Here is a 22,160-nt window from a genome sequence, read left to right on the forward strand (position 1 = left end):
ATTTCCGGCATATCGTGTCTGTATAAATGTTGACGTAATAGGGCCGCTATACGTAAGAATGGTAGACAGAGTGTTTGCAATTGTGTTTCCATTGACTTAAGATTGACTTCTACACCAGCTAGCACGCCGTCCTCGCTATTAACGCCCAGAGCAGCAGAAGCGGCTGCGGAAGTGGAAGGTATACTATCACGTCTAAGATGTGACAGACGATTGGTGTTTTTCAAAACTAAGGCCATAGCACGTCCCAAATACGACATGTTAGGTGAACGCATAGAATTACGTCTGCTAGAGAGTGTATTCGATTCAGCCGATGGCGAGGTATTAAAATTAGCCAAAATATAATCACATTCGAGATCGGTAAGGGTGACACACAGTTGTACAACAATTTGATAATATAGTAAATTGTACATAACCTTAACCATACAAGTAAAGTATTCTGAAAAAAATCAATAAATTATTTTATTGTCTAAAAAAATCTAAAAAAAAACACAGTTTGTCTTACCCTGATCTAAATGTAATGGTGCTAATAGTATAAATTTTAGCAATAAGGCTATCGGATCTGCTAGTAGACCGGGTATGACTTCACGACAATGTGACGGCACTGGTGCACTTTCTGTTACCGGCATACCGGCCAACGATGCCCATGAACTCCATAAGGGCCATTCGACCAACACTCGTACATGTACGGAGAGAACATGAAGTAATGGTACAATACAGTCTCTTTTTGGCTTATAACGTGTGGGATTTGTTGTACATAATGAGCCACCACGTTGTATAATTTCAGACTCTAAATTAGTGCGAGCTATTGAGGTAACAAATATGAATAGACTGCGGAACGTTGGCGGTACTCGCTTCATTTTGCGATTTGTTATATTTGTCATGTCTTCCATTGCACGACCCATTGCTTCGGATAGTTTGGTTGAGGTCTAAACGAATACATTACAGTTAATAAAAAATTGTATTTACTTATTAAAAACTTACCGGTGGTCTTTCGTTCTCCTTTATCAGGTTCGTTAATTCCGACACCAACTGCTCGAATGGTTGTACACCGGAACGTACAACCGGTGTTGGACGATCTAATTGCGGACTTAGAGGCAAAACCGAATTCGAAAGTTGCCTACAAACGGGACAATAAAATTCTCCTCTTTCGTGCAAGTGCTGCCTTTGGCTGGCGTATAAAGTCTTTAGGTAAGCGTCTAAGCAACTTAAATGTAAATGATGACCACACGATTGCACATGAACACCATTTTCATAGGCCATATTATTGGATAGATACCAGGATTCTTCGCCAAATTTTAAACTTAAAATTTCGGTGCGTCTATTGAATTCCGTGGCTAAACGCGTACTATGCTTGAGTCTTTCTTCATCTTCGGGCGACAGTGGAAGTGGTAGTCGTTCCGTTATTCTACGTCGATGACCGACAATGCCACTTGATTCTACTAGCACTACGAGACCAATGGGATTTGATTCTGTGCTGGGGGTGGTGCAATTGCAAATAATGCAGTCATATTCTTTTTCGCGGGGCTGTTCTTCATAGAGGTCTTCTTCCTCCTCCATGCCGGCATCCATATTATTGGCAGCAGCAGTTTGCATGAATTCTTTTTGTTTGTTGGCGAAATCTTGCATCATTTTCATTTGTCTCTCACGGGCTCTCTTGCGACGCTCCTCCTTTTCTTTAGCTTCTCTAGCCTTTGCTTCCGCCTGTTTTTCACGTTGATTCGGCCAGAGTTTACGTCTTATCTCGTCGATGTTTTGAGCACATGTCTCATCATGTTTCGCTATCTTGCGTAAAAGATTTCCTATGAAGTAGGGACCATCTCCAATGCGTGAATCGGACACCTTAATATTACGTTTCTTGGTTTGACTAGAGGCAGCTGCAGCAGCAGCTGAAGAAGTAGAAGGTTCCGAGGATCCTTCACAGTCTACATCCATGGCTGAGGAAGACGATGCCGTAGAATCACCTTTTGCCTCTTCCTCTTCGTCGGCATCGGTGCAAGAAAAACTATCTAAAGTTCCACTCAATTGTGAGTGTAATTTGAGTAGTAATGACAATATACTTTCCTCTATAATCACTTCATCTTTACTGAGACCATCGATGGCATTGTCTACCGAACGTTTACGATTGCTAGCATCAAATGCTCGGCGAGCTCCTAAGGCACTAACACCGAGCGTAGGATTTGAGGGTACAACATCCATGTTTGTACTTGGTACTGCAACGGGTTGTACGCGGGGGAAGGGTATTAAGCTACCTATGGAATTGGGTGTGGTAGGAGGGAACATTTCAGATTGTGTGGGTCTTTGATTTTGTGCTGCTTGCTGATTTCTAGTCTGTTGGTTGGCAGTATTAGTTGATGGGCCGGGATTTTGTCCTTCACGTAAAACCACCTCCATGCCTGTATCAGCTGCCATGGTTATGGGTTGCAAAGAAAAACGGAATTCCATGGGTGAAGAATTAGCTTCAGCACTTTCTATAGCGTTAGATACATCACGTATTGAATCATCATCTTGACTATCTTGTCTTATAACTAGACCAGTCTCAGGCACCACTGACAGATCGGCTGGCAGAGCTACTTCCATGTTTTGTAAACGCATAGGCACTATAGCGGTTGATGTGGTGGTTGCATTTGGAGCCGATGTACTATGTACAACACTTAAATTACGACCCATATTCTCTAGCCAAGCTGGAGATATTTCCATTGCTGAAGCAGTATTATCGTCTATATCATAATCTACATCTGGATAGAAAGGATTCGATCTATAGTGGGCTGGTGTGACTGTAGGTTCTTGAGATTTTAAAGAAATCTTAGTCACTACATGTCTTAAATTACAACTAAGATTATCTGTGGGATAACATTTGAAGAGCTTGGGAGGATCTCGACGCATGCCAAAACGATAGCAGGGCTTGTGTTGATCTTCACATTCTACTACTGCAGCATTATCATTGCCCGTTGATTTGGTATCCTCACTCGTTTCGATGGCAATTTCCAATAGGAATATCGCTAAGGCCAATAAATGTTCTGATACATCACGCGAATGTACAGCACGATATAATATCGACAATATGGTTGAATGGAAGACTCGGGAACTTAATATACGACAAGGATCACTGAATGCTGGCCCTACTGGTCGGGGTAATCTAAAAGGTGGCCATAAGTTACCGCTAGCCGGCATTTTATTCTTAGACTTTACATAGTTGGTAAAACGATCCAGTGATGATTGAAAATCTCGCCGGTGAACAGCTCTTAAGAGAACATGTAAGGGATCATAATATTCCTCCCACACCTCATCGATGGGTGTAAACAAACCTTGTTCTAAATTTTCTGATCCCGATGATGGGGCCTTATACACCGACAATTTCTTTAAGAATGTTTCAAAATTCTTAGTATGAACATTTCCCGATCGTTCGGGCATTAGCTCTAATAACTGGGAATGGGTCTTATTCTCAGTGGCCAGTAGAGCACTTATTTCAATGATACACTGTGTAGCCTCGTCATTACCCAAATTTGTACGACTCGTTACCAAGGTGGCTAGGAATGTTAAGAAACCTTCAAGCATTGAAGTTTGTTCCATTTTCTGTGGTTGTTTGAGTGGAGCCGTTTCCAGCCATTGTGATACACCAAATAGTTCGATGGTATTTTGTAAAAAGAAATATTGTGGTAAATTTGTGGCACAAATCTGTAGAAAGAATAAATCCATATCAGCCATAGAATTGCAAAAGTTTGCCTGTATATAGGTCATGGCTTGTCCTTTTATTTGAAGACCATTACGCACCCAAATGCCAGCTAAAATTTCATAGAAAAAACTCTGTAAATAGGAAGAGAAAAATAGTAGGGTTAATAATAAATTTAAATTATTGAACATTTAAAAAAATAAGTATGTAATAAAGAAAGCATAAAATAATGTATAATATTATTCTTATCATTAATGAATTGAAAATAAGTTTGCCTTTAGTATTTTATTGCAACTGCTCAGAAGAAATACACAAAAATTATGGATTTAAAGAAATATAGTAAAATATTTTTTGTATTTTTCTTAATTTTAATAAATTTAATAAACAAATCAGAAGCATTTATTGAAGATCTGATGGGAGTGATTGAATTGACTGCAAATATGGAAAAATATCTTTTTGGTTCGGAATTTCTACATGAAATTTCGAAATCGGGTGTGAATTTACCGATTTTCAAAAGTAAAGAACGAAAAGTTATTGCAAGAATTAATATGCTGGAAAAAGAGTTGGAGAGATCGGTTGAAAAAGTAAGCATAAGTGAGAATTTATAGACAAAATAAACATTTGTAAAGTAGGATAAAATAGGGATTATAATACGCTATACGATTGACTATAGATTTAACTATAGACCACACAATATACAAGATTATTGTGAAGACTACAGACTAGGCTAAAGTAGACTATAGACTGGACTATAGTCCGAACTGTAAATTATACTATAAACTATAAATTAGATTATAATATAAATATAAAATTTCGAATATATATATATATTTGAAATACATATACTATAGATGACCACCTTATAGCCCACTATATATGTATAATAAACTATATGACTAGATTAGTCAGATCAAAACCAAATTATTGACCAAATTAAAAAAATTATTAGGTTAAATAAATTTGTAACAAAAAGACCTATAAATAACGCACAAAGAGCAATATTAAAAACAAGTTTCAAGAACACACTCCTATAAATATTTTATATTTTAAAACAAAACTGATATAACATCTTTATATGTTTTTAATTGTTCAATTATAGCATTCGCATTACATCTCAGCTTTTCATGATTCTACTATCAATTCTGTTATCAGCAACAACCAGGCAATGATATTATTTCATAAAATAGAATTCGTGCGACATCGTATCGATTCCATGTACCGTCAAATGTTAAATTTTCAGAAATATCAATATGATTTGGAGATTGTTACAATTTTAGAAATGACTAAATGGTTTGTTAGTCCCAATTCAAATTCGGTGAGCAATATATTAAATCTTTTGCATTTGACATTGGTGGATGGAAAAAATCCATATATGAGTGGTTTAAATGTACTGGAAAGGTATTATCAGGTAAGTAGTATTGGTTAAAAGGATTTTAGTATAAATATGTGTGAAATGATTAAGTTTTAATGGGATGGCAATGCAGATTAACAAATTTTTAGAGACTAAAGTATACTTTTCTAAAGGATTAAACTGCAATGAATCCGAATTGTCATTAAGTTAAGATATTTCGACAAATTAAGAAGGACTAACAGAGATAACACGGTATAGGGTAAATGCACCTAATGTCGGCAGTAGTCGGCATCTTTTACATAAAAATGTAAATAAATAAGAAAAGCTGTACAAATTTATTAAGGTTTGATCTATATTTCATAGAAAATATGGTCTTTTTGCTTTATGAAATGAGTAAATTTAAGTAGAATTACTAATTTCCTCTATATTTGACGTTATTTAGTGACAGCTTTGCAGCATTTGTAGTACTGTCAGTTTTCTTAAAAAAAAATTTAGTTTTAGTGCCACCTTAAACAATTGAATATTTATATGAAATTAAATGATTTATTTGACAAAAATTGATTTAAATGAAAGAAAACAGTTGAAATATTCAATTTAAAGTGAAAAAGTTAGTTAAAAAATATATTTTTTTTGTAATTTTAATCGCTGCCGCCATTAGGAACACAATTTTTTATGAATTCTTATTGTCGGCATAGGGGTGCCGACTACTGGGTATTAAGTTCGATCATACGTATTCTATAGTCGGCACTCTAAAATTTATTATTTCTCTATAGAAAATTGGGTATATTACTATGAAAAATTTCTATATAACAATTTTCTCTTCAAAAATTATACGTATAACAGTTATTTTTGTAAAAAAATTTATGTATAACACTTCTCTATAAAAATTTATGTATATTACAATTTCCTCTATAGAAAATTGATTGTACAACTTTTGTTTCTATAGAAAATTATTTGTATACAATTTTTTTCTATAGAAAATTTTATGTATAACAATTTTTGATACAAAAAATTATGTGTATATCAGTTTTCTCTATGAAAAATTGTGTGTAATAGCTTTTTCTGCAGAGGATTACAATTTTCTACTACAGAATATAATTTTCTATACAAAAAATATGTGTATAACAGTATTTTCTATTAAAAATTTTGCATATTGAAATTTTTTCTAACAAAAATTGCTTCTTAACTGTTTTTTTACAAAAAAATTATGAGTATATCATTTTTTTTTCTATAGAAAATTCCTAGTATGACAATTTTGAAAAGTGTTCTTATTATAATATCCTCTACGAAACTTATGTTTAATTTTTTTCCTATAGGAAATTGCATATTTTTATAAAAGATTTTCTTTAAAAAACAGTACATATAACACTTTTCCCTATAAAAAATTACTTTTTTCTCTAACAAAAAATATAATATTGTATAGAAAATTGCATGTATAACTCTTTTTCTATAGAAAAAAATGTAAAAAATACTTATTACAATTATAATTATGTTTATAATATATTTTTCTACAGAAAAAACGATATTATTACAGTTATTTCTATAGAAAAAATTTAATTAAATATTTTCTTTGGAAAATTGTGTATATATCAATTTTTTTTATAAATAAATATGCTTTTTTCAAACAAAAAATTTACTGCCGACTATAGGGACATTTTTTGTCGAACTTAGGAACACTGGTGCCGACTATTGGAAAATGTGGAGTTTTTAACAAAATTTACAAATTACTAAAAACTAGTTATTTGTTTTTCAAAAAAGTTAAATAGATCTAAAACTTAACTAAACACATAATTGAAATAACTAAAAATCATCGTAATAACATTTTCCGACTCTTTAGGGGAATAGTTTGAAAAAGAGAAAAAAGTTAAACTGTCGACCATTGGTACATTTACCCTACTAGACACCTTATGGAGAACTTCAGAACTCAGATATTAAAATTTAAGAATACATAGCGGATAGGAATTGTTACGCGATTAGTTACTGTAAAATTAGGAATCAACTTAAAAAAACTGGCAACTCTGACAAGGAATGCATTACAAAATGTTGATTTCCAACAAAACCGGGAAACTAAATGCAAGCATATGCATTAAAATAAATACATATAAACAATGAAATCTGAGAATATAAAATGTAGAGACAGCAATAACGAAATAAATTGAATATAAAATAAATAAAAATAAAATGGAAAAAGATACAACGAAATTAATTGAAAGTAGACACCTAAAAAACATTAATCAAATGTAATTGAAGAGAGGGAGAAAAATGTGACAGCAAGAGTTCAAAATTCAGAGAGAAAAAAATGTTATAAAGAGAATCTTAACAAAAAGATACGAGGTGGAGAGAAAAAATATGCAAACAAGAAAATAAAAGTAATATCACTGCTATGAAGTATAAACCGTTAAAGACAATAAGTCAAACGATTTTTAACACTCGAGTTGAGGTGACGTTCAGAAACAAGTCACACAACTGACGGGTTTAAATAGAGAGTTATACAAACAAACAAACAATATACATGTGTTTATTATAATAAATATTATAAAAAAAATACATACATATAAAAAAGAACATAATAAATAAATACATAAATAAATAAGATTTTTTGGTTAAATCTAACTACATAACTAGTCAGTGAAAAAATATACTACAGTATATGTAATATAAGATATAATAAAATTGAAATGAAATGAAAAAAATCTCAACAAAAAGATATATAATTAAAATTGCTGAAAAACAAAACTAGTTTGAAGTTTTTAACAAAAAGTGTTCTTTGTGTTAGTGTTTATCTTTTAAGCGTGTCGAAAAAAATCTATTTTTTATAACAAATTTACAAAATGAAACTGCAAGGTGCTGTGTCATCATGTCTGAGCTTTATGCTGTTCACATTTATACTATTTACTGCACCAAATACCTCCTCAGCTTTAATAGAAGATGCCCTAGATGTGTTTCATGTTGTCAAAGAAGTCACAACGGCTGTTTTAAAAGCCTGGGATATTGTACAGACTTCACCGTTAGGCTCAAAAATAAACTTCCCCTTAATGCGTGAAAAACAACGTAAAGTTTTATCTCGCCTCAAGGAAGTTAGTAAACAAATCCAACAAACCGAGGAACAGGCAAGTTATACAATGGAAGTGGCACACTCTGAAGTAAATATAATGTTTTTGGTTAATTTTACAGCATGCCGAACAGGTGGCTTGGGCTCAACAATCGGTTAATAATTTCATAGAAGGAAATTTACAATTGTTAGCTAAACGCAACGATATTACCGATACTATGAATCGTATAACCTCACGTTTCCAACAAATGCAACAATATGAATTGCATCAGGATAAATTAGAATCGTCGACCTTGTTGACATTTGCCGAATGGACTGTTTCGCCTAATGCTTATTCGGTCCATCATTTAATGGATCGTTTACATTTGACTATGTTCGGTTCGGATGATAAGGCTAACAAATCAGGCTCTAATATGCTTGAAATGTTAGCGTTAAGTTATGAGGTAAAATATGCATTGAAATGAATGGAAATTATGAATTCTTTTTTAGGTGGATCACAGGTAAAATCTCTGTAGATTAGAAATTTTGGAAATAACAAACACACAGGAAATATAATTCCAAAATAATTATATACGATATTTACTTTTCATTTGAATTCAAATGTTATTACAATACATTTTAGCAAGACTGCACAATCTATTAAGAAATGTGCACTGATTGTACTGAATGAATTTTGGATTGACACACGTCAAATATTTGTTTGTTATCGCAATTTAAATAATTATTATTATGTCTTCCTTATAATTTGATGGTTAGAATTTCACAAAACATTTTATTAGTATTATTTTGCTAAAAAGTACTTATAAATCATGACAAATTTTCTTAAGCTAAGTTCACACCTATCAAATATTTGAAGAAAATGACGTGACCCTTAAAATATAGACATTTTTATCTCCTTCAAATATATATTAATTTGCACAAACATTATATATCTTTGACGATATCAGTTTAGAACGTCTTTATTATTTGTTTCGTCATTATTTGCAATTACAAAAATTATGTAGAATCAAAAATAAATTTATAAAAAATAGTGGTAACGTCTTTTTTGTCAAATATTTGATAGGTGTGGACATACCTTTAGTGTTGTTCTTTTTACTTTAGTTTTAGTTCAGTTCTAATACAGATCAGATTCAGTTATAGTTCAATTCTACTCTAGTTTTAGTTCAGTTCAATTTCAGTTACAGTTAAGTTCTAGTTTAATTCTAATTCGGTTCTAGTTCTGTTTTATTTCAATTCTAGTTCTGTTCTAAAACAGTTCAGGTTCAGTTCATGTTTAGTTCTAGTTGAGTTCTATTTCAGTTCTGGTTCAGTTCTAGTTCATTTCTAGTTCAGTTCAAGTTCAGTTCTACTTCAGTTCTTCTTCAGTTCTAGTTCAAATCTAGTTCAGTTCTAGTTTAGTCTAGATCTAGTCACATCTAGTACAGTTCAGGTTCATTTCCGATTCTGTTCTAGTACAGTTCAGGTTCAGTTCTAGTTCACATCTTATTTATTTCTAGTTCAGTTATAGTACAGTTCTCCTTCAGTTTTAGGTCAGTTTTGCCTGAGTTCTGGTTAATTTCTGATTCAGTTTCAGTTCTGGTTTATTCCAAGTTCAAATGTATTTTAATTATAAAGGGGAATACCAAGTTTTATATTTTGAAAAAGAAATATAAAAAAAAATTAAAGATCTCTTATCAGTTCTAGTACAGTTTCAGTTCAATTTTAGTTCAGTTCTAGTTGTGTTCTAAAACAGTTCAGGTTCAGATCATGTTTAGTTCTAGTTGAGTTCTATTTCAGTTCTAGTTCAGTTCTAGTTCATTTCTAGTTCAGTTCAAGTTCAGTTCAAGTTCAGTTCAAGTTCAGTTCAAGTTCAGTTCTAGTTCAGTTCTAGTTCAGTTCTAGTTCAGTTCTAGTTTAGTTTAGTTCTAGTTCAATTCTAGTTCAGTTCTAAATATAATTATTCTTATATAAAAATTAACATTTTTGTTAATAATATTTCTTATCTAAATAAAAGCAAAAAAAAAAAATTGCCACAGTTTTTTATATAAAAAATATATACTAGGTTCTAGTTCAGTTTTAGTTCAGTTCTAGTTTAGTTCCAAGTTCTAGTTTAATTAATTATAAAAGGGAAATACCAAGTTTTTAAATTTTGAAAATAAAAAATCTCTTATCAACATAAAATTAATAAAAATGAAATGCTGTAAATATTCTTATATAAAAATTAACATTTTTGTTAATAATATTTCTTATCTAAATAAAAGCAAAAAATTTGCTACAGTTCCTTATACAAAAAATATATACTTTTATCCGAATCAAAAAAAAAAGAATGTTTTTCCAGTCCAGACACAAAGAAAACAATAAAAAATATTAAATTTAAAATAACTGGCATAATTTGAAATTTTAAAACAAAATCATCAAATTGACCCCAACATTTGCAGATGATGGTGAGAAAAAAAGCAGAAAACAGAGCATATTTCCATAAACAATGCATAACAAAGAAAGTTTGTTTTTTTTTTCGGGCAAAAGCCATGAATCATCAAAACTTTGGGCTTAATTTAAATAATATTAAAAAACAGAAGAAGAAAATAAACATTTTACTAAGAAATAATAACAACTACAATTTGGAAAGTATGTAATTGTCTCTCGCACTCTCTTTTTTGTATCTTTATAGTTTACAGAAACAAGAGAATTTATGAAATTTTATTAAAGAGAACAAAGACCAGAGTTAAAAGTATTTGCTGACTAGTAAAACGGCAGACCACTTAAATGTTAATAAATTTAATAATAAAATTAAATAGAAAAAAACTAGTTTTTTTTATATAAAAATTAAATAAAATTTTAAAATTATTTAGATATAAAATGAATCATCACGGAATTTGAGTGAAAAAGTATGACACCTTTAGCTTAATGATAATTTTAAACGGATTTATAAAAAAAAATTCTTATTTTACAAGTGTCAGTGACCCATTTATCATAATATATCTAAAACAATGTCATTTTATCGCCAGCAAACACTTTCCACTTTTTCGTCATAACACCCCAATACTAAACAAGTACTCTTTGGCTGGCTGCCTGATTGTCTGTTTTTCTTTTCTTTTTTTGTCAGACTACTTAGCGGGTGGCTGAAGAAGAATCTACAATAAAAGTGCATTTGCAATACAGATGTTTTGTTGTAATATTGACAGCATAAACAACATTTGCTTCAAGGCAGCTTGAACAAAGAGAGAGACAGAAAAATATAATGTCAAAATAAAGTAAAGCAAACAAATATTCTTTCTCATTGTAAACTGAGAAGAGTTGTATGTCAAAACAATTACATTGTGACGTCAATTGCAAGTACATTGTATCAGTTACAAAAGAAACTCTTATTCAACAATGAAGTTGTTTCTTTAAAATATCTAAAATTTTACTTAAATTTATTTGTTAATTTTGTTTTTGGAATGTTTAGTTATTTGTATAAATGTTAATTAAACCACTAATAACCAATGATTTTGACTTGAAAATTACTAATCCAGTCTAAACAATCAAACCATTTATGTATTAAAACTCAGGTACCAGTCTCTACAAGAAACCATTATTAAGAATAGTGATGGGATGTCAGAAACATGGTACGTTTAATCAGTTAGTACCGCTTAAAAATGGACTTACAAATTGTATTTAAACTCTTCAAAAGGTACTTTTTTGGTTTATAAACTAGTTTCCATAGGGAAACATTTTGACCCACAATGTTTAATATTCAACAGGAATTTATAAGATTTTTAAGAAATAGTACTTAATTTCTAGATGTTGGTACTTTTTTGGTAAAAAAAATTCGTACTTGTTGAAATTAAACAATTTCTTCTACATTTAAAAGGAGAACGGAAAAAAGTATAAATATAAAAATTGCCATAAACAATAAAGAGAAGAACAGAAGCAAACAAAGGAACAATAGAAAAATGTAAACAAAAACATACTAATTAAAAACAAAGAATGAAAAAAGTATACAAGTAGGGGAAAAACTCTTCCCAGCATTGAAAAATGAAAACAAAAACAAAATGCAATGCATACGGATTTGCAAAGAGTATCACGATAAAACGCAACAAATGAGAACAGATACAAAAAAGTGGGAGTTAAAGTGAGAATTAAAATATAAAGAGAGAGAGTGAGAACAAAAAAAGAAATAGAGATACAGATACAAAAGAGTTGCCATTGATAAAAATTAAACAAAAATAAACAATTGAATTTAAATTAAATTAAAGGGAAACAAATTTTAATGAATTATTTTTCATTTCAAAATTTTAGCTGTTATGTGAGTTTTACTAATTTTTTTTTGTTTAATTAGTATAGAAAATTATTTATTTATTTTAACAATGGCAACCCTATGCACTCATTGAACCAACACAAATTGTACATATAGAATAGTTTATGATTGAATTGAGTTTTTTTGCTGAGATACATTCTTATTGTAAATTTGGAACGCGTTGTGAACGGTTGATGAAATCCATACGAAAACTAAATATTTAAAGAATAAAAAGAAATACAACAAATAAACTAAATCGCAAAAAAGTAAAAAAGAATACAAAAAAAAATCAAAGAAATAATATAAAAAAATAATTTAATAAAACGAAATTAACTAATTTAATTGCCTTTAAAGAATCTTTCAAATTAAAACAAGTGAAAAACAATGAAATTAAAAAACAGAGAATAATTAAAGAAAATTAAAAAAAAACTAATTGAACTTATAAATAATTAACAAAACAAATCTAAATTTAAAATTAAAATCTTTGTTCGCAGTTAAAGGTCACCAACAAATACACTTTCAATAGAAACTAGAAAGATTTTGTTTAAACAAAAAACTAATAAAATTTTCACATTTCACAGGCTTTTCATTGAAATGTATGGGAATACATAAAAGCAAGTGGTTGGTGTTGGTGGTTTATTTCCATAGTTGTTTGAATTGTTTGGCTGTAGTATTTTTAAATATTTTCTTTCATTCTAGTTGAGGAAGTCATAAAAAAAAATTATAAAACAATTTTGATTTGAGTTTTTATTTCGCGTTTTTTAACAGTAGACACACAACAACAAATGGATCTGCATAAAATTTGCTTATTTTGCTAAATTGTTTATATGAATGTACGAATGTTTATTTATTTAGCTGTTGCAATATTTGCACTTTTTATATTTATTTTACATTAATTTTTGTTTCGGTTTAGGTGTTGGTTAGTTGTTTATTTAGGGGTTTAATTTTGAAATGGAAGATTTCAAGGAATTTCAATTATTTGAAGAAAATTTGAATTTCAAAATTTTATGTTTATTCTTTTAAAGCGATTATTTTATATAAAAATATCCAAGAAGAAGAGTTCAAATTAAGGAATTGCAATAGATTTAATTTCAGCCGAACTTTTAACAGAAGATATAAAAGCTTTATTTCGGACAAAAGAGACCATCTTTGGGGAGAACTAGCGACAGTTTAGTTTAAGTAAAGCTTTAGCTAAAATATAAAGAGTCCTTTAGCTAGAATTTTTAAGCGATTTTCTGAAAAGCTTAAACTAGATCAAGGAAGATTTCATATATAAAAACTTTAGTTGGAAGAAGCTAGAATTGACGAGATATTTATAATAGAAAAGCTTTATTTGGAACAAGAGAGCACATCTTAAGGAAGTATTAACGAGAGCTTGGTTTTAGGAAAGATTTAGTAAGAAATACAAAGATATTTCGCACAACTTGCACGAGATTTTTAGTAAAGTTTTAACTAGAACTAGATATATTGCTTATATAAAAGCTTTAATTAAGAAAGCTTTTACTATAGCCAGTGATAGATTTTATTACAGAAAGCTTAAACTAGAATAAGAAAAACTGTTGTTATAGCTAGCAAAAGTTTAAGCTAGATCTAGCGAGACATTCTTTATATTTTTATATTTTTCTTTTCTTCTTTAACTATAGAAAGTGAAAGATTTGTTTTCAGAAAGCTTAAACTAGAAATATATAAGTTTCTTATAAAAAAGGGTTTGTTACAGTAAGCAAGAGTGTTAGCAAGCTTAAGCCTGATCTAGTGAGATATTTCTTATAGTAGATAATGTGACATACATATGTGTCCTGCAAAAGCTTTAAGTATATCCAGGGAAAGATTTCTTTGAAGAAAGCTGCAACTAGCTTCTTATAGAATACTTCTGTTGGAACAAGCGAGAGATTAAGCTTGGCGAAATAACTTTTAAAATAAAAAGCTTTAACTATTATCCAGCGTCAGTCTTCTTTTAGCAGAGTTCAATCACCAGCTAATGACAAATTCCACAAAGAAAAGCTTTTAATAAACTTGCGAGAGATTCTTAAGTTAGAGACAGTGATATATTTATGAAAAAGTTCGTATAGAAAAAGCTTCAACTATTACAAAGATACTTCTTTCAGTGAAGCTTAATTACACGCTATTGAAAGATTTCTCAGAGATATTTTAACTAAATTAGGGATTCTTCAGATGTAAGCTGAAGCTAGAGACAGCTTAAGTTATAGATTTATAAGGATTTTTCTACTAGCGAGACTTTTTCCAACACAAAAGCTTTTACTAGAACTAGCGAGAGGATTTCTCAAAGGAAAACTTTAATTGCTACTAGCGAGAGATTTCTTTAAGAAAAGTTTTAACTAAAACTAGCGAGAGCTATAACTAATACTGTTTAAATTGGCGTAAGAATTTTTGGAATGATATTCAGTACTATTTATACATTTTTGATAAGCAAACTTAAGCAAGAAAGCGTAGATTCTTTAAAAGATTTGTTAAATTCTTCTAAAATTTATATTTGTTTTGTTTACTTAAAGACTGTATAAAAGAATTGAGAAAGAATTTATTACTTGGAACTTTCAAATAAATATGTATACATATTAAACAAATATTTACGTTTTAAGAATTATCAAAAAACATATTTCCTAATGGCATTCTTTAACTTTTGCATATGAAGAAATAAATTTAAAAAAAAACCAAATCAAAGAAAACAAACCCCAAAAAAATTTTTTATAATTCTCTATTAACAGAAAAGAAACAGCAAAAGAGGAAAAAAGAAGCAATTTTAAATTAATAATAATAAATTAAATAAACAAACACGTATGAAAAACGTTTAAAAAAAAGACACAAAACAAAAAAAACCGTTGAACTGACAAAAATGGCCACGTTAAATAGAAAAATATTAATATTAACAACACTACTAACAGTGTTAATATGTTGTAATGCGGAAACCTTTGCCTCCACATCCTATATAATGGGAAGGTCCATGCCAGCCATTGAAATCGATGCCATACGCGATGAATACCTTAGTTTGGAACAATCTTTGTGGCAACATTTACAACGTTCCCAAAATAATCGCAATACCGAACAACAAATGCGTAAAATAGCCGATACACATAGAAAATTCATAAATGAACATATGAATTCTACATGGCCCATGGGTAAATATGAATTATTAAATCATTATGAATGGAGTATATTGGAACGTGATCTACAGCAAATTGAAACATTATTTGGTGCATTTAAGCGTGTTCTTAATTCGCAAGAAAACAATGTTGAATTCTCACGTTCTCAGGAATTGGATGATCTCATGGATAATATTTTGCGCAACGATAAGACCTTTTCAATGGGTCGTATATTTCAGGATACGGAATTGATAATGGTGAAACAAACAATGTATTATCGTGCCATGATGGTTAGTTGAAATTATTTTGAAATAATTTTGTAACAAAAAAAGAAAAAAAAATCAATTTTATATGATTAAAAGCGTGAGATATATATAGTAGGGAGAAATTATATATAGCGTGTAAATATATAATTTAAAAAATATTATTTTGCAACCCTAGTTTATTTGAATAAACAAATAATGATTTATTAATTTTAACTAAATAATAGAGTTCAAAAGAACTTTAAAAGGGGACAAAAGCTAAAATTTCTTTTTAACTGACACAACGATTTAGGTTCAAAATTTTGGAAACTATATCCGCATGCTTTTCATATATGTTGTTTTATTGTATGTAAAAGCTTTAGTTTGATCTGTCAATTTCAGTAATTGAGATTTTTTTGTTTAAAAGTTTGTTTGACAAAAATATGAAATTCTACTTAAATCTAACTTCTTATACTTTTCAAAATTGTTTACTAGATCAACATATAACCCACCCACTTATAGGTACAAATATTTTTTTAACTTTTGCAATATTTTTAGATTTTATATTCATTTTATGATCATTTGTTTGGTTTTAGGGTTTGATTGTTTATTTATTGATATAATTTCGAAATATAACATTTCAGAAAATTTTAGTCATTTAAACAAAATTCAAAAATTTCAAAATATTTTGTTTATTCTTAATGCGGACCTCATGGAAGATATTCACTCCTATTCTGCATTTCAATTCGAATAGAAATTTTCTCCACTTGGCAACTTTGGTATTCTGCATTTCGATTCGAAGCTTCGTCACTAAAATGACAACTTAAAATAATGTCGTTACGTTCGTAATGCAGAATACATTCAATCGTAAAGCATTGAAATAAAATGGAATTGCTTCTTCTTTTTCTTACGATTCGATTTTTTGTTGGAATAAGTAATCGAAACGTTATCGAAATGTAGAATAGGGGTGATTGTATAGCGAAGATCAAAAGCTTAATATATGTATGTAGATCAAAAGCTTAAGAAGGAATTAGCAAGAAATTACTTTTACGAAAGTTATAACTTGGATTATAAGGACATGATTCTGAATAAGGAAATAACCAATTTTCCGCATTTTCATCTTTTAGTCTTTCTGACTACATACTTTTGTCCCAAATATAAAATTCTTTGATATTACAGAAGTTGCGAATATTGGCCGTCTTTGCCTCTAGACCTAGTACTTAGTTAGAGAAGTGCCTTCTGGAAAACTTTAGAGCGATAGGACCACATTAACTGGTGGCACCACGGCTCTGAAGGGGAGAATGATTTTAACAAAAATGTGGGCACTAAATTGATCTTCTTGAACTTAAACAGGCAATAATTGGAATATGTAAGTAATTATCGTTCCAATGAGATATAAAACACAAAAATCGGTTAAAAATTTTCAAATTCGTCCGATCATTTAGTGTCACAAAACACTTAAATGAGAAGTATTTAAAAAAATTTCAAAAATTTTGTGAAATATTTTACTAAAACCTTGTCATTAAATTAAATATATTGGTATTAACTAAAATGTGAGTTTTTATCTTCATTCGATAGCGTAAATCGTTTTTGGGGTATAGTCATAAATGGCAAACCCTTCAGATGGCAGTTTCAAAAATCCGGATTCAAATTTTTAACAATTTTATTAGGCAAATTTTAAAATTTAAAAAAAATTTCCTTGTAACTTATGGACAATAAAGAAAGCAATAAAATAATAAAGAAAATCTTTCACAGATTAGCGGTACTGGCGATTTTAATTTTGAGGATTTCGGAGATAATAATTTTTTGTTAAAATTTTTTAAAACTAAACTTAATTCCTTACTGTTATACATTTTATATAAAACATACATGAATATCAAATTCAAGATAATAGAAAACATATATCTAAAGTTTAAGTAAAATCGTATAATGTTAACCCATAAACTGGGAAGGTTAAACTTAAGCTATGGAATTTTAAGAAATTTTCTTGAACCATAATGAAATATTATATGGTTTTCAACTATTTTAAATGAAACTTAGGAAAATAATATAATATAGATCCGTATTTAAGATGACATCGAAAAAAATCCCTATTAACCCTTAAACGTAAATATATTTTTATAATTACATAAAATTTTACAAAATTATATTTCTCTTAAAAAAATTTTAAAATTTGTTTAAAATACTGTCACAAAGTGGTAAATTTTTTTAAATAATAAAATACCTTACAATATAGTTTCAAACAAATGACGAAATCTAATTGGAAAACCGTAATTAATTGTTTAGAAAAAAAACATCTGTGAATTTTTACATGACAATTTTTTTTCTCCATAACAATAACAAAAATAATCGATTGTTAAAAAAACATAGCAACGAAAACTATACTATATAATAAAAATTATTATATATAAAAAATAACTATTAAAAAAACAAAGAAATTGTTTATATTATAACAAAATTCTTAAAACAAATTCATAAGCTGTTTTGTTAATTTTTAATAATACTATTTTTTTAGGCTTCTAAAGAAGAAAGATGTTTAAATCAACAATCAACACAACAATTTATCTACTCATTATATACGGATATTGCATTAACGGAACTTAAAGGTTATACAATGATGGAATTCTCATGGATGATGCTGAGAGTGTATGGCAAGGGTAAGTAGTATATAGAAGGAAATAGAAATTTGATAAATTAAATTTTTATTATTTTGTAGGAAATTTCACACAAGAAGCTGAACTTATGCGTAATGATTATGAAAAACGTACTGAAAAAACTGTGCGCCTGTTACGTGAAGTTATGCAAAGAGCTGAACGTATTGTCTGGCGTTGTGATCCCGAAATATATATTAAGGGTATAAATTATGAGGAAGTAACACGTTTGATACAGGGTTATATTGAAAATGAAGTGGATATGAATTATAATCGTGAATGTTGGAAGACCTGTGATGATTATGAACGTACCAAGAATGAGGGTTGTTTTAAGGATAAATTCTGTGCCCGTCAGGAACGTTGTTCGGGTCATATACACAATTGTCGTTATGTTGATTCGGATATGACAATATGTCCATCGGTGTGTAGAGATAAGGGGAAGTTTTAAGAAAGAAATTTTAATATATATATTTTTATATTCCTAGGCTCGTGACAGTGTACGTCGTTATGAATTTATTGAATATGAAAATGGTGTTACTTTGGGTAAGGCCTCCAACTGTCCTCGTGGTAAAACCCCGGTAAGTCAAGTTTACACTATTGACATTGATCTAGACTTTCATGTAGTAAAAGTATAAGGTTCAAATTTAAACTATTTTTGTTACATTTTAAAGGTTGATTCATGGTGGCGTTATTTGTTCTGGCATTGTACTTATTGTTTCTGTTTGTGTGATGATCAATACAGCACGAAAACCGATCGTTATTTCAATTTACGTGAGACCTTATCGAATATCAATGACAACAAGTAAGTGGATCTAAAAACCTTTAATTAAAAATTTAAAAATTAATGAATTTCTATTTCTATGTAGAGTTGTTACTGGTTTACGTTTTACTAAGAAAAATCGTGTATTCCATTTGCAAATACAAGAGGGACAACTTTTACCCAGAGGCATGATTAATGAGTCAACATTGGAGTGGAAACCGGTCGACAACTACACTCTCAATGAGAAGGGTGTACATAATAATCGTGATTATTATACATTAACCTATGGTGCTCGTTCTATTGATTTGGATGATATACACACGGAGGATAATACATTTGTAGTGACGGGTGTACGTTTTCGGGTGGTGGGGGCCCATTTGAATTTGGAGGCTAGATTAAGTGAATTTAATTTTGAAACTGGTCAACTGGTTAATCCTAAAGAAAATAGTTTTTGGAAATCTAATGATAACACCGATGTTAGTGGTGATAGAAGGTAAATATTTGTTAAAAACAAAATTATTTGAAAATACTTATAAATTAAACTTTTTTTTTGTTTTACTTTAGAGCCAAAATCGAGCTAAAAGATCCCGATGTACCCATACGCACCATTGCCAAATCTGTGCCCGATTCACGTCACAATCAATATTTGGAATTTTCTGCTTCTAGTTTTAACAAGGATGCTTCACAATCCACTGTACCCTTTATAGACATACAAGATGTGGTCTCTAAGCCCTCAGTGCCTTTGGCTGGCATCGGCATCTACCATAAGGGTAGACCTGGTTTTGGTGGCTTTTTGGCTCCCAAACTTATGACTTATGATTTTGCTCCGCATATTCATACACCTCGTAGAACTTAAAATTTCCTTTATGTTTTCTCTAAGCATTCTTTATTATACATATAAATCTTTACTATATATTATCTCGGTATCTCTTTTATTCTCATTTATTTTGTCGTAAAATTTTTTGAACATTTTTTTTTTATTAACGCCCTAGTAGAACGAACAAAATAATTGAATCTATTATAATTTTATTTAATATTTTTTATAAATTAAAATATATTCTTTAAATTTAAGCATAATGTTTAATAAACATAAAAACAAAAAGCATAATTGTGAGTAATTAAATCATATGAAAAAAAAAAGCATTAACAAAATGCCAAATATAGAAATTACTTTAAAAATATATATTGGAAATATTAGAAATCAATGTAAGCATACATTTAATGATTTTGCTACAATTTTGAATATTGTATTTTTAACGAATAAGTCGTAATTCTGTAGTAATGTAGTAAGAGTATAAAAAAAAATCTTAATAAATACCAATAAAAAGTATTAAAATCTTGAAAATAAGTGCAATATTTACTTTAAGGGATTCTGAGGAATAATATCAGATTTAAAATTCTTTGATTTCTTAGCAATGAACACATTTATAACATTTTAGTATAGACTTCGTGTCAAGTATTTAAATTCACCAAAAAAGGGGGCGGTTATAACATACCCACACCCTCTTATTGATTAGACTTCGTATAAAGTATTTAAATTCACCAAAAAAGGGAGCGGTTATAACATACCCACGCCCACTTCTTGATTACAATAAAAATAAATAATTTAAAAATAGACAAACAGAATTAAGTCTTATAAGATCAAATTGTTTTAAATAAGTAGTAGTAGTAGTAGTTATAATAAGGACACGCCTACTTTGTATATAGAAAATTTATGAATTTAAGTGAAAAAAAAATAATTTTACAACGTATTTTTAAAATATATTAAAATTTATATCATAATCTAATAGAATTAGTAAGATAACCATGCCCACAAACAAACATTACGCCCACTTTTCGCTTTAATTTTTTTATTAATTGAGTAAAACTTTTTAATGTATACAGATATTTACAACTTTTTGATAATAGTTATTTTAAATTCAATAGTAGTATATTTTTCGAAATTTTAAAAGTGGGCGTGGTCAATACAAAAATTATAGATATTTTTGTTAAGCTGATTAAAAAAAACGTTTTAATCAGTGACCAAAAGAGAATTCTCAAAACCAGCAAATTATGTGGGCGTGGCCTTTATATTTTTTTGAAGAGTTATTACTGATAATAACGTTAAAATTGATAATACCATTAAAATTGAAAAGACATTTAATCAATAAAGGCTAAAAATATCCTTTTTAGGTTATTATACTAATAACTGAACATTTTTCGAAGTCGCAAAAGTTAGACTTTGAAATTCATACTACAGATATTAGCGAATTCAAAGTATATAGTTTTTGACCGATCTGTTGAAAATTCGTTTTTAAACTTCTATGGAAATTTCGGTAGAAATTTCATACCGAAATTTGCACTTAATATGAAATCTCTCATATATATAAGATTATTTACCTGATAGTAATGAAATGTTTAGCTATAAAATTCATATAATGTTTTGCCCATTAAACTGATAGTTCAAGATGGGGGAAGAGGAATGCTATAACTCAGTACACAGAGAAAAGTTTCAATATAAATAATATAAACATTGTCTTTGACTAAAGTTAATAATAATTAAGAATTAGGGTTCTATAGTTGAAACAAAAAGTCGACTTTTCGACTTTTTTTATTTAGTTAAAAGTCGACTTTTCGACTTCTCGACTTTTTGCATTTTATGAAAAGTAGATTTTTACACTTTTTTCATTTAATTAAAAGTCGATTTTTAGACTATAAGTATTTTATAAATAGTCGACTTTTCGACTTTTCGAATTTTTTTGACTTTTCGACTTTTTTCGATTTTTCGACTTTTTTCGACTTTTTGACTTTTTCCGACTTTTCGATTTTTTCGACTTTTTGACTATTTTCGACTTTTTTTCTACTATTTTTTGACTTTTTTCGAGTTTTTCCGACTATATTAGAGTTTTTTACTCCTTTTTCAACTTTTTTAGAATTTTCGAATATTTTTGACTTGTTTCTACAATTCTCGAGTTTTCGACTTTTTCCGACTTTTCGACTTTTTCCGACTTTTCGACTTTTTACGACTTTTTTCGACTTTATTCGAGTTTTTTAGACTTATCGACTTTTTTCGACTTTCAGACTTTTCGACTTTTTTCA

General features: G+C 29.3%; 2 protein-coding genes across 7 annotated transcripts in view; one reads left to right on the top strand and one right to left on the bottom strand.

The window, feature by feature from the left end:
* Positions 1 to 3: 3 nt before the first annotated feature.
* Positions 4 to 22,160, bottom strand: part of LOC119611547 (E3 ubiquitin-protein ligase Ubr3) — a gene marked incomplete at its 3' end in the record, with an annotated part of 69,382 nt that continues 47,225 nt past the window's right edge. Inside the window, exons 5-7 of the mRNA XM_037967178.1 lie at positions 982 to 3,804; positions 503 to 926; positions 4 to 436 (exon numbers count right to left, since the gene is read on the bottom strand). Of these exons, the coding sequence (XP_037823106.1) occupies positions 4 to 436; positions 503 to 926; positions 982 to 3,804 (3,680 nt within the window). The remainder of the gene's footprint in view (positions 437 to 502; positions 927 to 981; positions 3,805 to 22,160) is intronic.
* Positions 7,437 to 20,427, top strand: LOC119611548. Of its 6 annotated transcripts, none has more exons than XM_037967179.1 (8): positions 7,437 to 8,131; positions 8,196 to 8,516; positions 18,187 to 18,328; positions 18,388 to 18,743; positions 18,808 to 18,900; positions 18,994 to 19,124; positions 19,189 to 19,575; positions 19,647 to 20,427. In XM_037967179.1, exons 1-8 carry the CDS (start codon positions 7,853 to 7,855, stop codon positions 19,936 to 19,938), a joined length of 2,001 nt encoding a protein of 666 aa, XP_037823107.1. In that variant the 5' UTR covers positions 7,437 to 7,852; the 3' UTR covers positions 19,939 to 20,427. The 6 variants fall into 6 exon arrangements, with proteins under 6 accessions (XP_037823107.1, XP_037823111.1, XP_037823109.1 ...); XM_037967183.1 differs by lacking the exons at positions 7,437 to 8,131; positions 8,196 to 8,516 and adding exons at positions 12,472 to 12,597; positions 15,055 to 15,719; XM_037967181.1 differs by lacking the exons at positions 7,437 to 8,131; positions 8,196 to 8,516 and adding exons at positions 12,490 to 12,597; positions 14,842 to 15,719.

This window comes from Lucilia sericata, unplaced genomic scaffold (genome assembly GCF_015586225.1).
Source record: "Lucilia sericata isolate MDLA Ls3-8-SP2 unplaced genomic scaffold, ASM1558622v1 Contig001479F_arrow, whole genome shotgun sequence".
Classification (NCBI taxonomy): domain Eukaryota; kingdom Metazoa; phylum Arthropoda; class Insecta; order Diptera; family Calliphoridae; genus Lucilia; species Lucilia sericata.